Here is a 16,777-nt window from a genome sequence, read left to right as displayed (position 1 = left end):
CCCAATGCCCCCACACGCGTGCAGTCCCCGCCTCTGCGTACAATTCAATCCGTCGGCGTCACGGTTGATTTTTGTTTACACCACTGTGAAGAAAGCTCTGCGTACAAAACAAGTCGTTTGTTGGCATCACGGGCTCAGTTTTGTATAGAGCTCTTTAGATATCAAGTTTATTGATGTGACTGGCTCCACAGTCGGGACTTTGTCATAAATACTCAACCAAGTCATGAGGCTCTGCACAGAGCTGCTAGCACAACTCTCCGTCACCCTGTGATACACAGAGAGCTCTGCACCTAAACAAGTTAATCCGTTAGTTGGCGTCACGGTTTATTTTTGCTAAGATTTCTGTCAATTCGTTAGTTGGCGTTCAGTTTTGTATAGAGCTCTGAATTACGGACACGGGAAACAGACTTCCGCACACCATTACCAAGTTTTAGGCAGTGTCAGCTTAACTTGCATTCTAGTTAAACTCTGTTTCAACTACTATGGTTTATACTAACTTCCCTAGTCTCTCGGCCCTCTATTTACAGATAGACATGCAGAACTGTCTGGGTGTCTAGACGACACAACATGAGATCAAAATGACCATCATGGCCTTGATGAATCGCTCATTGAAGTTTCACACTCTTTTGTCTTGGAATATGGGTCCTTCACACCTGCTCTGCAGAGCTTCTCCGTGGAGTTTTCTCGTGCAGCCCCTTCTCAAAAGGTAGGCCCTATATTTGACATTGACCTTTTGTCAATAGTATTAAACGCAAAAATCATAATTTAATTAATTACATAATTTCTTATATGCCTACCTGACAAGTGTTTCCTGTGTCAGTGAGTTATAATAAAGACCCACAGGATCTTTCATGTAAATCGTGGCTATTAAAACCATCATGACCAGCAGGAGCAGGGCGCATTTTTGTTGCCTCATTGTTATCTCTTTACAAGCAAACCTGAAAACAAAGACAAAATTAATACTTGAATAAAAGCCCATCTGTGGTGTTAGAGTGCATCATACATCTGACGAAGGTTGACGAGATCGACTGAAATATTATGGTGAGTTCCCTTATTTCGTTGGAACAAGATTTAAAATTTACATGTACAACTGAAAATTCCAATGGTTCAAGTGTTAAAATCTAGTGGGTTTGTTCCTTTTTTTTTAAATTTAATTTCTCCACCAGATGCGTGGAAGGGAAAGGTGTTACCTTTACAAGCTCCCTCCCAAATTACATCAATAAAATGCATTGTAAAAACTGAAATTATATACATTATAAGGGTAGATAAATAAAGATACATACAAAAATATGGACATGTAACATGTCAGTCGGCGCGACCTTAATGCTATGCATGCCCCACATCTGCAAGCCGCAGACCAACTACATATGATGTCTGTGTAAAAGTTGTCCTGAAACCTGCAGCTTACTGACAGGACAAGAAACCATTTGAAATGCAAATTATCAGACTGACTTGACGCTGCAAAGCCGGCCGGGTGGGGATGTTAGAGATCAAGGACATTTAGATCAAGGCACATGAGTCACTTACTTCACTTTGCTTTGGTCGAGCCCAAAGCACACGCCATCCCTCTCTGCCTATCATCAGTGACCGGAGCTCCGCTAACATCTGACTTAAAGCTGTTAATCTAATTTATTCTAAAAAATATGCCATGGCTTCTTTTCCCTTTTGTAGGCTCCCAAAGGACCAGTCTGGAAGCTAGAATAGCAGGATGTCTGACGCAGTGTGCGGCAAGTTTCATGCCTCGAGTTTTGATCTTCTTGAGGCAAATTCTGATACAGCTGCTCGTTTGGGAGTTTTTACTCCCGTCCAGACACATACGGAGGATCTTTGTGTAGCAGGCATTAATGCGCTTCTCAAGGGATTTAGTCAGCGTCCAAGCTTCAGTACCATACAGCAGTATTGATTCAATTTGGGGTTTAATTTGGGTTTTTAGTGATAACTTTGACTGATTTCCAGATTTCTTTTAGCTTATGGCAGCTACTCCAGGCGAGCGCTTTTCTTATTTCAAACTCTTTTTCTGAGTTCTGCATTTTGGCCCCACTCCTGTCAGAGATAAAGGTCCATAGTTTCCCTGGTTTCCTATGAAACTTATCATTGGTAACTATAAGACCAGATTCATTTACTTAATCCCTACCGAGTTTTCCATTCCTGTTATTGGCCACGTGATACGTAAATGGTGCTATCTCTTTCCCAAGATGTGCAATAAAATTGTCTCAGACCAATAGAACATTGTGTTTTGGGATTTCTTGTATTCGAGATACTAGGTTTTCATGGTGACTTTCTGCCTCATCGCTGCCTTCAACTGGTGAGTATTGGACTATGACTGTTAAAGTTAGGTAGCATTCACATATGGAGTTAGCTACTAGTATTCTTTCGTTCTAAGGCGTGACTTCAGCTAAAGCATTTTCTGCCTCTTTATCTATAGGTAGACCTTTTCCACCTACAGAGGCGTTGTTCATATTCCTCCAAGCTGAGGTGGTAATCAGTGTGAAATTTGCATAGGTTTGAAATACTACGGGCTCATCTCTATCCTTGTGCACTATTTTGTGGTCTAATATGCCTAGTATTGACACAGCATATGTGTTACATGAGTTTACTCCATCGTGCCGCTTGCATTCGCCTTGGATTGTCCTGACATTCACACTAGCCATGTTTAGATAGTTTTTGCAGTTAAGTAGTCTGTCTCTTTGTTTACTATCCTCGGCTTCCCCCTTTTCTCGCAGTTGAGACTTTGAAGGAGAAGTGTCATCTGTTTCTGCTAGAACGCTAGTACCCTCGGAGTTAGAAGTGACATTTTAGAAGTATTTTGCTTTAAACACCATTAATACATCGAAGGTGTGGGGCAAAAAGCATATTTATTTGCCCATCAAACAAAAAAAAACAGCTTGTCCTTTTACAAACTTTTCTCCATTTGCTCTCTATACATGAAATCACGTCTATGTTGTATTACGCCGCAGCAGAAACAAAGTAGTCATTTTATTGGACTAAAGTAGTGTCTCCTAGAGTCTCTCGTCATGTCATGGTACATGTAGTGCAGGCATTGTATTGGATATGCCCATGCTTACCTTAGTTTTTGTTGCTATTGTTTTTTTTTTAACTGTAACTTTCACACTGTTGAGATAGGCATGCCCCGGGCCTTCGACACCATCATTAAGTCTGAGATCCTAGATGTGTTGGCCAGAGGAAGGAAGTTAGGACGATGAATTACGTCCTATAAGACTCCTGCTGAGAGGTACTGAGCTGGAAGTCCGTGTTGGATCAGTCTACTCGGCAACAATATGGTCCTGCAAGGTGACAGTCTCTCCCGGCAGCGCTCATATGTTGCCTAGCTTTTGCATGATCGGCAATATCTCAGCCATCTGCATGTTGTTGTCTGACAATGTCGACTTTATAGTGACGAAAAAAAAGAAGACACGTTAGTTACACAACCACATATTTCTGCCAAAAATGGGGAAAAACACTAATTCATAAAGGAAGTAAATTGAACGATTTTTTTATTTAACTAAACGGTCGAGAAACTTAAATAGAAAAAAAAATAAACCCCTCAGAGGCCAAGAGAAATGCATGTTCCGTTATATATTGCATCCAGGTCTCTGTAGCAAATCCGGATACAGTAATCACAATTTCTGTGGGAAAGAAATTACATCATGCCTCTTAATTTCAATAATGAGGGACAAACTGGATGGGGAAATGTTAATATTGCGTTTCAATACCACAATGTAGTACTAATTACCAATACAGCGCTTCGTAATAACAATTAAGGGTTAATGACCCGCCACTTCTCCTTGAATATGGTGTGATAAAGCCTTGTCAGTTGCTATGACCAAGTTGGTACTGACAAGACTTTATCACACCATATTCACCAAGAAAGGGCGGGCCATTATCACACTATTATCATAGTCTGTCAAAATTTACACAGTAAAGAGTGACACATTCCTGTATAACACATACAAACTTAAATTATATAACAAACCGTTACAGTCACTCCTCTAGAATGTTTCGATCTTAGAGAACACATGTTAGAGAATAGTTAACCTTTATTGTTACACATACTCTGTACTCTGTACTAACGTTATCCATACATGTATTTAGCTTTGTTAGATATTTAGTTAAGTTGTAGAAGACAAAAGTCTCTGTACCTTTGTGTTGTGTCAATAAAGAATCTTTATCTTCCCATCCGCTTGCCACTGTTCCTGTGCATCTTTCCCGATTCCAAGGACCCACATATTGAGTCTAAATTGGCCTCAATCAGTTCTTCTATGACAAATTCTGACATGTAGCATTGTCTATTGTATTACCTTTAGTGTGATTTTTTTTACCTGTTCTTTCAGAGTTCATATAAGTTCACCGGAACTTTGAAACAGAACTGGTATTCCATCTGTTGTTATTTTGGGCCAAAAAAATAGAGCAAGCTTCCATTTAAAGTCATATGAGGTCATTTGGATGTTTCAATACAGAAATGTGGGGGTGGCGCGAAATATTTTTTTTTCCGTTCGCTCAAAATTCACATGTATTGACATGGTCTGTATTTTGTTATATATTGCTAAATAAATTGGTTGCCTATATGATAATTGCTCATAAAAAATTCTTATCATGCTTTTTAATAAAATGCTATCGAGACGCCGATGACTTTATTGTCATAGTTCCAAATGCATGGATATTACTTTTTAAAATCAATATAAATTTTTGCTTCCCTTAACAGCAACTAGTGTTATTTCCCTAATTTCCCTAAAAGTAAAACCAACTGAAATGGATATATGCATGCCAATACTTACCATCGACGCTGTTTAAAGTCAAAAGTTTCCCTTCAAAACTCCTAGTAACAACTGAGTGTAACAACTAGAATTATAGGAATCCCTGCTGATCCCTGCCTTCTCTGTCTATGAGACGAGACCTTGCCACATTGAGAACTATTCAACATGTATTGAATGACACTGATAACCCCTGCATGACTTTGTATGTGTAGCGCCTCAAAGCACATATAACTTAAGACAAAAGAAACAGTCACGCTACACATTCAGTAGAACGAAACGTCATGAAATGTCGTTTATACCACGGGCTTTGAAGATTTTATCTCATCATTCTACATAGTGGTATATTGATTTTATATAAATAGTCTGTAAATATGGCTCTTTTAATTATTACGATTGTATTATATGTATTCTGTAATTTGGTGATCAATGACCAGATTTTGATATTATATCTCTGTCATTTTAACTTATTGGATAGTCCATGATACGTGCAGTGTTTGTGAAAATTCGATATATTTCATGTACCATATGATTGTGTGACATGCCAGTCGATTTTTAAATAAACTGAAACTGAAACCGTCTGCATGTCATCAGACACCTGAACAAATGAGTCTAGCAGACGTAATCACTGGGTGTCATCCCAACATGTTAACACTTACTATACCGGTGTGTCGAGTCTACATAGGCATTTAAATCTTAGCTCACCCGCTGGACTTTTGTTTCCATTTATAGCATATTCTACAGCTAGACTAAAATCAATATTCTTTTGTAATAGCCTGTATCGTAATATTTTAGCCCATACCAAACGTATAGAAGTAAAAAAAAATATTGCAGTCTAATGTTTCTTCGCCTTACATTGATTTTTATTGACTAGGTTTAAGTTCTTTCTTTAGACAAAATCGATAAAAAAATTGGCATAAAAGTAGAGTGGGAAAATATGATGAGTGTATTTCTGTGACCTTTTTTAATATTGTCTCCACACTGACTTTTGTCTTCAATACACTGACTTTTGCCTTCCCTACACTGACTTTTCTCTCCCCTACACTGACTTTTGTCTTCCCTATACTGACTTTTATCTTCCCTACACTGACTTTTGTCTTCCCTATACTTACTTTTGTCTTCCCTGCACTGACTTTTATCTCCCATACACTTTATTCTTCTTCACCATAACTTTTCTCTTCCCTTCACTGACTTTTGTCTTCCCTACACTGACTTTTGTCTCCCCTACACTGACTTTTGTCTTCCCTACACTGACTTTTATCTCCCATACACTTTATTCTTCTTCACCATAACTTTTCTCTTCCCTTCACTGACTTTTGTCTTCCCTACACTGACTTTTGTCTTCCCTATACTGACTTACGTTTTCTCTACACTGACTTTTGTCTTCCCTACAATATTTTCGTCTTTCCTATACTGACTTTTGTCTTCCCTACACTGACTTTTGTATCCCATACATTGTCTTTCGTCTTCTCCACCATAACTTTTCTCTCCACTACACTGACTTTTGTCTTCCATACACTGACTTTTGTCAAATTCTCCACAATAACGTTTGTCTTCCCTACACTGTCTTTTCTTACATACACTGACTTTTGTCTTCGCTACGTATACACTGGCTTTTGTCTTCCACACACTGACTTTCGTCTTCTCCAAAATAACTTTTGTCTTCCCTACACTAACTTTTGCCTTCTTCACACTGACTTTTGTCTTCTCTACATTGACTTCATCTTCCCTGAACTTACTTTTGTCTTCCCTTCAATAACTTTTGTCTTCCCTACACTCAGTCTGACTTTGTCTTTCATACACTGAATTTTGTTTCCCCTATGCTGACTTTTGTCTTCCTTTTACTGACTTTTGTCTCCCCTACACTAATTTTTTTGTCTTCCCTACACAGACTCTGTCTTTCTTAGACTGACTTTTGTCTTTCCTATACTGACTATTGTCTTCACTACACTGACTTTTATCTACCCTACACTGACTTTTTGTCTCCCTACATTGACTTTTATAATTTTGTCTTCCCTATGCTAACTTTTATCTTCCCTACACGGAAAACTGTCTTCCCTCTGAACTGACTTTTGTATTCTTCCCTAAAATAACTTGATATGCTTTGAGAAGGGCAACAGTAATTGAAGACGCTGCCTTTTGTTTCCCTTCACTGACTTTCTGCTTCCCTACAGTTCCATAGACGGACTTTGTCTTACATACACTGACTTTTGTCTTCACTACACTAAATATTACCTTCTCCACACATAAAGAAAGAAAGACTAAATTTTGTCTTCCCCTACACTTCTCCTGACTTATGTCTCCCCTTCACTGACTTTTGTCTCCAAAACCCAGACTTTGTCATTCCTGCACTGACTTTCGTCATCCCTACACTGACTTTTGTCTTCTCTACACTCAATTTTTCAGAGGTAGGTAGCTCCTGTACTCTAAAACAAGTGGAGTAAGTTTTGGCCTCCTACCAGTTTGTTTGGGCTGTTTGTTTAAATACTTTAAGTAGGATATCTCAACCGGTTAACTATTTTGCTTATTGTTAAGGTAGCTAAAGTCATGCTTTACATAATAAGACAAATATGCAAATCAACATAACATAATTATTTAGAAATTATCTTAAGAGACGCGTTTACTGATGGGAAAATTATAATTGTGACATATGTAATCAGGAGGAATTCGCAGAAGTAATTGGAAATTCTATAAATCCACACGACGGGAATTTATATCTGTGACATTTAGAAGTCACGTAAACATAAACATCATTAACCGTAACATATTCCAATCACGACACAATATGCATAATCTGTGAATAAATTCCGGAATAGCTTTCTGTGTTTAACCCTCAACAGTACACCTTCCTGCACTGATTAATCTGTACACCTGGGGTCCGAAAACAGTTTTTGCTTATTTTTTAAAATTCTTAACATGCTACCAGCTCAATTGGTTTAAAAAATTAATGTGTTAACCTCTGAGTCAACATTACGTACAAAAATCATACATTTTGACCTTTTCCTATTTTTCGTGAAGAAATACCAGATTTTTAAACCCTATTTAGACCGAGTGGTCTTTTTGAGGCCAGCTTTAATCTCAGATAGCGCCTGAATGGCTTGCGCTAAACCTATCAAATTTGGTGACCTTTCCTAAAATGTATTTTGAAAAAAATTCATATGAGTTAAATAGGTTAATAATTTTTGGGCTGCCATAGCAACGGGTTTCTGACAGGCATTTTTTTGGATAGTAATTTTGGTTTAAACATAAAAAATTGTCTGGGTTTTACATTAAATAACACTTCCTTTCTGACATTAATAACATCTTACATGATTATATATATTAAAGATCAGTTAAATCATGAAATATTTATAATATATGATAATTTACCTATGTCATTGGTCAAAGTCCAATATGGCGGACCATATTATTAGCTTTGACGTCATATGACGTCATAATTACACCCAAGTTGTTACAATTTAATTCTATTACTACGCCATTGTCTGAAAATTCGATTGCCATACAATAAGTGCATAAAAACATATAAAAAACGGAAATAAAGTAATGTATAAGAACGCCAGTGTATCCATTACGATGAAAACCCGGCTGGGGTCCGCGCGGACCCCAAAAGAAAATCAGATATAACAATTTTTAGAAATTGATGAAACGGAGTTTTCTGCACTGTATTGAGAGACAACTTTGTGGGTGACAATTACCTGAAATTTCAGAAAAAAATCTTAAACAACAACAAAAAAAAAAAATTACACAATATATAGTGCTGGGGACCGTGCTGACCCCGGGTGTACTGTTTAGGGTTAAAGTACGACTGTCATTGGGTACAGAATATGAACAACTGATATAAGTCATGCAAATGATGATCTTTTTTTGCATAACCAATGATACAATAAAACATTTTTTCTTCTTTAATCATAAGGTTTAACAGAAAAGCGAAGTGAAGAAAAGGTAAGAGGCCGTCGAACTCTTTTAGCATCCACCTACATTTACAGTTAACATATTTTGGAACACGTAGATCACTATTAAACATTATTTCCTTCTACTATTTTTTGGAAAATATAATTTGCTTTAATGATTTGGAAACATAATAATTTAGAAAAAAGAGAAATAAATGATAATAAATTCCGAATCTGTGCTTTAAAGTGCGGAGGGGAGTTTAATCACCACTTTAAAAACTACAAGAAACGCATTGGTGCCACATCATCATAACTTTCTACTGACTTAAAACCTGCCATTGTATATACAATGAAGCTGAACACCTGCACCTACTGCTGAAGAGTTCCCAATAGGGGACATATTAGACCTGTAGCTCGGTCACAGACATGCATCGTTTACCATCCAGCTTCAGCAACTACATTAAACATGTCAGTACTAAGAACATTCGATAGGGGGCGTTTGTGATATATAGCTCTGCAACAAATACCCAGAGGCATTGTTTAACATTCAGACTCAGTAACTAAATCAAACATTCCAATACTAAAAACCTCCGATAGGGGGCTTTCCGATGTAGAGCTTTACAACATATGCCCAGATGCATTATTAACATTCAGACTCAGCAACTAAAAAAGCATTTCAGCATTAAGAACCTTCGATAGGGGGCGCATGAGATCTACAACTTTGCAACGATCCACCCACGGAAACTAGATCGATTTCACATTTAGTGCACTTCAATATCAAGTATTTTAATATCCCGATGTAATCCCCATACATTGCTTTTAAGTAAAATATTCTTTCAACGCCTATGCACTGCTATTTAATAACAAGTATTAGCATAGTTCCCATGTAGCGCTTCCTATTATTAGGTGTTTCCCAGGTGTTTAAAACCTCCCTACAATGCTTTTCAGGAAAATGTTATTGAGTTTACCATGTACTGTTATTACAAACAATTTACAAACCCTCATGTAGAACCACTCATTTTATGATATAGTACAAAAAATGACTGAAAGATTCTGCAGCTGTATACGACAGAATCAATTTCCCTACCTAATATTTTTTCACCTCTTACTCAAAACCCCACTTTGGAATGTCGTGGTCCCCTATTAACTAAATGCTTCTGTAATTCCTACATTTAAAAGGAATGACTTCACATTGGTCAGTAATTACTGCCGTATATGAGTTCTACCTGTATCTCTAATATTCTCGATAATCCTCTGTTGAAACAAGATCCAAACGGTATTTTATATAAACATCGATATGGTTTTAGACAGAGAGACTCTACTTCATTTACACTTTATTCAAATAGAATTACTACAGATATTAACAATAAATTTCATCCATTATGATTACGATTATTGCTGAATTTCTTTGATTTATTTACAATATTGTATCTGATTTTTGTTGAATTGTAAATTGGCATATCTTACCTTTCATATCCCGGTGTTATCATCAGATTGTGTTTCCACCCATATCTAAGTCGATATGGTTAATCTGAAATAGAAGCGCCTACAGACGCATAGAGTTACACCTTATCCCCTTGTCATGTTCAATGTGCACCAGGAAAACTAGATTTTCATCCTACTGTAGCAAAGCAGCACTCTGGCTGGTATACGTCGTTAAAACTTACATTAAAATCAGAAGCCTTGAAAGACGCACTATTAAAACTGTTTAAAATTAGTTGATCGTGAATCATCGAACCACACTGGGACTTCCAGGCCTCAGACTTCTAGGCCTCACTGCAAAACATTTTTCGACATTTTGAATTTTATCTAAATATAGCTGAAAGACTATTTTGACGACTTTACGTTATTATTTTGACAATTGCCCTACCATCATGTTTTAAGAAAATGAACTCACCTTCAAAAAGGGTAATCCAAACATTTAAGCAGAAGGTACAGATTTGCTATGCGTCAAGGTACATAGACACTATCATAGTGTGACAAACTTGCTGTGACGCTGCGTTTTGCAACAATTATGTCATTATGACGCAGCATCATCCAACCGTAAAAGAACACACCCAGTCTTCTGATTTAAAACTTGTATTTAATTGCCGTTTTTTCTACTTTCAAAGCCTCAGCACTGCATACTTTGTGACATTAAAGAAATAATTACAATTTTTTCACATTTAATTCTGAGACAGTCAACACTCAAAGTCATGACATCATTATTATAACAGAGAAAAAAGCGGTGAGCAGTATATACATTCTACTGTTACCAAGACACCTACACAAAATGACGCAAAACAACAATCAACTGGGTACCACAAAACAAAAAAATTAAAGCAGCAGACCAAGAAAAACCTGGTGCAGGACATGTTAAAACTAATGCTTTGAGAGAAAAGCGACAGCAAAGGTCAATAGAAGTACACTGTGCCCGATATACCAGATCGAACACACCAGGGTTAATGACAAATGGTAGGAAATAAGTTTAACCCAGGGATATTATCCAATAGTCCCCAAGAGATAAAACATATGTTTGAATAAGCAGCGGGGCAATTCACTGTGCAATGAACTGTACGATTCAACGTGACCTTCATAAACTAAGGTATACAAAACCCGGGTCATTTCAACGGAAAATCATATGCGGACCATTACATTTACATTTTCTGCCATGTGACGGCTGTAAACAGCTTTAAACGGTGTGTGTTTTACTGATGTGATCATGTATTTGATGTAAGTACTGTTTTATGTGTAAACTAGAGTTCGGAGGTCACATGCCTTTGACAGTGCGATATTGTTTTGGTGGGTGTTGTGTGTGTGTGTGTGTGTGTGTGTGTGTGTGTATTATAGGTTTTTTTGACGATTATTATCGTAGTTATAGTGGTAAGAGAGTCCTTTTGTGAACGAAGCAACATACTATTTACCAAGCCTGTACCATGTCTTTCTACGGAAATACGGATCGTAGAATTCGGCAAAAAGGAGAGGAGAATTGGCCTGGGGAGTCTGGCCGCGAAAAGTTGTTTTTTCTTCCCTCCGATGCGCGGCGATCCAAACTTCAAAACGGCAAAAACTCATTTAACTAAATTATTCTTCTATGCAGCCAGTGTTGTTGAAGCGTGCGATGTCCAATACGTATACAATTGACGAAATCACACAAACTGGCCAATTATTGTGATGGTATGTGGTATGTAAGATAAATGGGTTCCTCCCGGTGAGTTGTATCTCTCTAGCGGGCTAACTCCCTTTAGCGGCATACTATTCCCTTTATTTTGGCCATTTTCTACTATTTTTCCAGCAATCCATGGTGTCTGGTAGAAAGTTAATCATCCTCCACAGGGAGAAACTCATTTATCATATACATGTATGCCTTACTTGTTAGAGGAACCGTCATATCAAACTTTTAGCAGGAAACAGCCCGACTTTCTATACCAGCCCGGATGGTGTTATGGATTAGCCCAGGTCCTCCGGGGACGTCCCCAGAGGTACGCCTGGCAGGTCTGAGGTCAGCCTCGGGTGACCTACCTGACGGTTCACATGTATCCTGTCAATGCAATTTAACCTGGATAGAATTCAAATAAAACATGTATCCTAGTTGCAATTGAACAATCTTCAATTTTTGAGCTGGTAGTTATTTACTGGTTATTTCTCAGGTTGGCAAGGCAGTTTGGTTATGCTCGTTTTTTTGTGGGGGCCCACCGGACCCTCTAGTCGTGAAAATCTATCCTTTCAATGGCAGGGCTTCTCTATTCCCTCTCCACACGACCCATTATGAAGAAGATTACATCAGGCATCAAACTCAAAGTCATTCATAGAATACCGCCGTGCTCCTCGCTAAAGCCACAAAGCTTATAAAGATTAGATACTGTTCAATGCGTTCAGACCACTTCCTTCTAGTGACCTGGCCATTGTGTACAGTATACCAACTTTGTTCTCGATTAAAACAAAGTTTGTTATCTTATATCGGGTTTAAATCTTTAAATCCTGTTGCATTACGATACGATATGCACAAAAGTACTAACAAGACTGCACAAATGTACATGCTAATGTTGTACGGAATACAGGAAACCTATTCACATTAATGCATATTCCAGATTTGCCTGGGTGCCAAACCCATCCACTGGACACAAATTATCTCAGTGAGCACTGATTTATATGGGTCTGGAAACCAGGCTAATTCCAGATGTTCACACTGGGGGCCACAGACCTGTTAAATTAAGCACGCTCTGCTGGGGCACTGGGCCACTAATGTGTTTTCAACAATTTCAAAGAAAACGTTTTTTCAACTAAAACTAATGTTGACAGCTTCCTGTCTGTAACTTATTGTTTTAACCTAGATATGAATAGGTTTCCTGTATTCGCAAAAAAAGCAGTTACTCAAGCAACTGGATATGATTTTGGAACGTCAGACGTTTCAGCTACATGTAGTATCCACTAGCTTTCGTCATTGACTGAAGAAGACTGAAGAAATGCAGGTTGATATGCACAAACTATTGATTGATATGTAAATAACATGAAGACAATTTTTGGAAGTCGAAAAAGAAACAAAAGTCAGACAAGTCAAGACAAGAAAATGCAAATTAGGCAGAAAGCTCCTAAATTCTGTTGTTTCAACAAACAGGAAAGTTTTTTCCAGCTATCCTTGTGGGCATAAATCAATGTAATCCACAAAAGGGGTGGAAACCAAAAAGGTCTAGTGCAGTATGAAAGACATATAGATTTCTCTTATTAATTAATCAAATTGGGTCACAATTTACATAGTTAATACCTGTCAATGTTCCTCTTCCTCTTGATTAAATATGCCACCAATTTAAATGTTAAATATTGTTCTATAATGGAACGTAGCAGATTTATAGACTTTTGTCATTAATTATGAAAATTAGATCGTGATTTGCATGATCGTCATCTAATTAGGTCAAGCATCACTTAAGCTACCGAGATTTTAAAAAATAACAATCCGTCAACCGGTTCTTGAGCTATCCTACTTCAAACATTTTCCAACAAATGCCTCTGCATTTCCCAAACAAGCTGCTACGGGGCGCAAACTTACGGCACTTCTTTCGGAGCCTGAGACCTACCTACCATCTAAAAATCATGACCCTAGCTCGTCCAAATCACGACATTTTAAAACCAGAAATTTCGCTGCAGTACTTTCTAATTCAATGACTCGGGGACCCCCCACGAAGCCCATATCCGAACTTGACCTTGGTATTTTGAATGGTAACTTGCCAGCTAAAAAACATGAACATCCATTTAAAGATTCTCAAGTTATCTTGTACACAAGAAAAAACACAAAAAAACAAAGGTCAACTGCAGTGACATAGAAACCCCCACGGGGCCCTTCTTTAAACTTGACCTCGGCATTCTCAACGGTAACTTGCCCACTAAAAATCATAAACATCCATTTAAGGATACTCGATATATTTTGTACACAAGGAAAAAACACCAAAAACCAAGGTCAACTACAGTGAACCGCCCACGGAGCCCATTTTCGGCCTTGACAATGGCCACCCCCAAGACAACCTGCCTGCAAAAAATCGTGAACCTCGGATCTTGCCTTTAAGAGTTATCGTGCATAATCTGCCAAACAGTGCAAAAGCGATTTCATAGCCTTCTCACGAAGGCATAGCCTTCAGTTGAAGGCAATAAACATTGCAAAGGGGATATTGAATATGGCAGTAATAATTCTATTACGCCAATTCAGAAGTTTTGCCTTGTCAAAAATGCCCCTGTATTGTCTACTTTTCTTTACGGCCAGTGCAGCTACTTTGACCCATGAATAATCACCGCCCTATCCGCTAGCCTTTCTGCAGGGTCGACTGTACAAACTAGCCTGACTACATCACGCATCTGACAGACCTTGGGAGGATAGTGAGAGATTGTGTGACATAGACTATATACAGGTTACCTGCTATGTTTCAAACAACATTTTTGTTAATTTTGTCAGAATCATAAAGAACATCTGACGCCGACGATCAAAACAGATCGGCGATAAAACCACCAGAGTGTGTCCTTCTAAACAAAACATATTAGAAATGACCAATTTTCATTTTTAGGGAGTTTTTTTTGTTTGGACAGCAGTATAACATTTTTTCAGGCATTAAATTTGTCATGCTTTTGCCGTGCTTTTGCAATAGATTTAAGGTCTCCAGTGGACGCTATCCATGGAAATTACTTGGTCTGGCCTTAATTCAAGGAATGACCTGACGCATGTTCAGCTTTTCCTCCCCTCACAGTACTTATTGGGCAGCCCCTTAATTGTAAGCAATTGATCCCAGATGGTGAAAACAGCTGATCCAATCTGAATCAATGCAGACGTTGGTGGGGAAAGATAGTTATATATCTAACACAAAAGGTCCACTGCAGCAACATAGCGACCATGACCTTGGCCTCTACAATGGTAGATTGCCTACCAAAAATCATGAACATCAATTTGAATACACTCGAGTTATTTTGCTCACAAGCCAAAAACACAAAAGGTCCTCTTCAGTGACGTATAACCCCCACGAAGCTCAAACTTGCACTCAACTTTGGCTTCAACAACGGTAATCTGCCTGCTAAAAACAATGGACGTCAAATCATGGCTTCAACCGTTATTCTGCTAAATCCGCAGTCACCCACAATCCGGCGAGATAATTTCATACTTTTTCTGACGAAGACAAAAAATTCCTTTAATGAAAAAAAAAACTTTTATACGAATTGTGTAAAGATTTACATACGCACATTTTGTGGAAGGTTTCTTTATTTTGCTCATTTTTTTTTTCATGAAAAATCTTTTTTTGTAGTATACAAGATGCATAAGTCCAGAAATGGGGACTTAAGATAACGAGTCTTCAGCTTAACCCACAAGAATAATTTGGCTTCCCCTCGCGGATTGTGTTCTTACTTTATTTTGAAAACTTTGAATAGCAATGTTTTATCCAGTATTTTTGGATGGCTGTATTGTATGACACTTTTAATTGTGTCTGAACCATTTCGAGGCAACAAATTATGTTTCTTTTTCAAAACATATTCCCAGTCCTGCCACTCCATTTTTAGCTTTAAGCACAGGTACGGATCTATTTCAAACTCATCGTTCCAAGCTGTTCTGGGAATTGTTAGCCTCCCGGCTGTCTCATTAACTTTCCAGGTTCCAGGAACTAACATGTGTGCCTTCTTTTGTGTTTCATTGGCTCCAGGGACTCTCTTCTCAACTTGCAATAATGCCTCGTTACAGTATTCAGTTGTTGTCAGAAGGACGTGTTCAAAATGGCGGACTTCTTGTTGAAAATCACCATCTTCATTGCGTATTTTCTGCCAAAGCGTCGCGTTAAAATGATCATATAAGTGATAATCTACGTTGCTCCAGCGACGATGAGCCTCTACTAGACTTGTAGAGTTTGTTGTCCTTTTTTTATACCTTCTCAAATTTTTGGGTACTTCATTATAAATAATATCTATTACCTTCCAGCACATCATCCGTCTGAGCAACACAAGTGATTCGTGAAAATGTTCTAAAATGATAACCAGATCAATCTCATGGGATATCTTTTGAACAAACTCATCGATAAAGGATGGGTCATTAAAAAGCCCATGAGGAAATCCTAGATCGTACGACATAAAATTCTTCGAAAGCGTGTAAGGAGCTTTTGTCCCGGCAACATAAGGGATATGAAACTTCTCAGGATCTTTTAGAAACGAAGCAACAGGGTCTGCTCCGCGCAACCCACGAAACTTTCTGGCAAGGCCATACCAATTGAAAGTGGATCTGAGTTGAGCGAGTGGATGTCTCAGTATAGCGATGTAAACAGTATCTTTAGGCATAATATGCTGTAGCAACTCCTTATGATATACAGTGTGGTCGACTAACACGTTAAATGTACCGTCCGCAGATGGAATAAAGTCCTCTCGTTTAAGGAAGTTGGGCCAGCCGACATCACTCTTTTTATTCATGGGCAGAACGAAGGTCAAGTTGTGTTCGTAACCAAAGCGTTGGAAGATGCAGGTCATCGTTGTTCCTCCTGCCTTATGGACTTTCACGAACATGAAGTTTCGCTGAATACCACAGATTTTTTCACCATATTTGCCGGAAAATTTCCTAAAAATGCATTTAAAATAAGTAGGTTAAAATGTGATTTATAATCCTATTCAGACTGAGCTTTTCTGGGCATGTTCAGTGGG

General features: G+C 38.1%; 2 protein-coding genes and 1 pseudogene across 2 annotated transcripts in view; all 3 read right to left on the bottom strand.

The window, feature by feature from the left end:
* Positions 1-10,340, bottom strand: part of LOC109475331 — a 14,050-nt gene extending 3,710 nt beyond the window's left edge. The window contains exons 1-3 of the mRNA XM_019775947.1: positions 10,109-10,340; positions 3,066-3,386; positions 798-938 (exon numbers count right to left, since the gene is read on the bottom strand). Coding sequence (XP_019631506.1) covers positions 798-916 — 119 coding nt within the window. The 5' untranslated portion in view covers positions 917-938; positions 3,066-3,386; positions 10,109-10,340. The remainder of the gene's footprint in view (positions 1-797; positions 939-3,065; positions 3,387-10,108) is intronic.
* On the bottom strand, positions 5,342-10,115 carry LOC109475324. The gene is made up of 4 exons (XM_019775933.1): positions 10,109-10,115; positions 6,329-6,392; positions 5,732-5,907; positions 5,342-5,349 (listed from the first exon to the last, which is right to left on the bottom strand). Exons 1-4 carry the CDS (start codon positions 10,113-10,115, stop codon positions 5,342-5,344), a joined length of 255 nt encoding a protein of 84 aa, XP_019631492.1.
* A 5,669-nt stretch (positions 10,341-16,009) lies between the features above and the next one.
* Positions 16,010-16,777, bottom strand: part of LOC109475326 — a 3,142-nt pseudogene continuing 2,374 nt past the window's right edge.

This window comes from Branchiostoma belcheri, unplaced genomic scaffold (genome assembly GCF_001625305.1).
Source record: "Branchiostoma belcheri isolate BF01 breed outbred unplaced genomic scaffold, Haploidv18h27 scaffold331, whole genome shotgun sequence".
NCBI classification, from domain to species: domain Eukaryota; kingdom Metazoa; phylum Chordata; class Leptocardii; order Amphioxiformes; family Branchiostomatidae; genus Branchiostoma; species Branchiostoma belcheri.
This window is presented reverse-complemented; position numbering and strand designations above follow the sequence as displayed.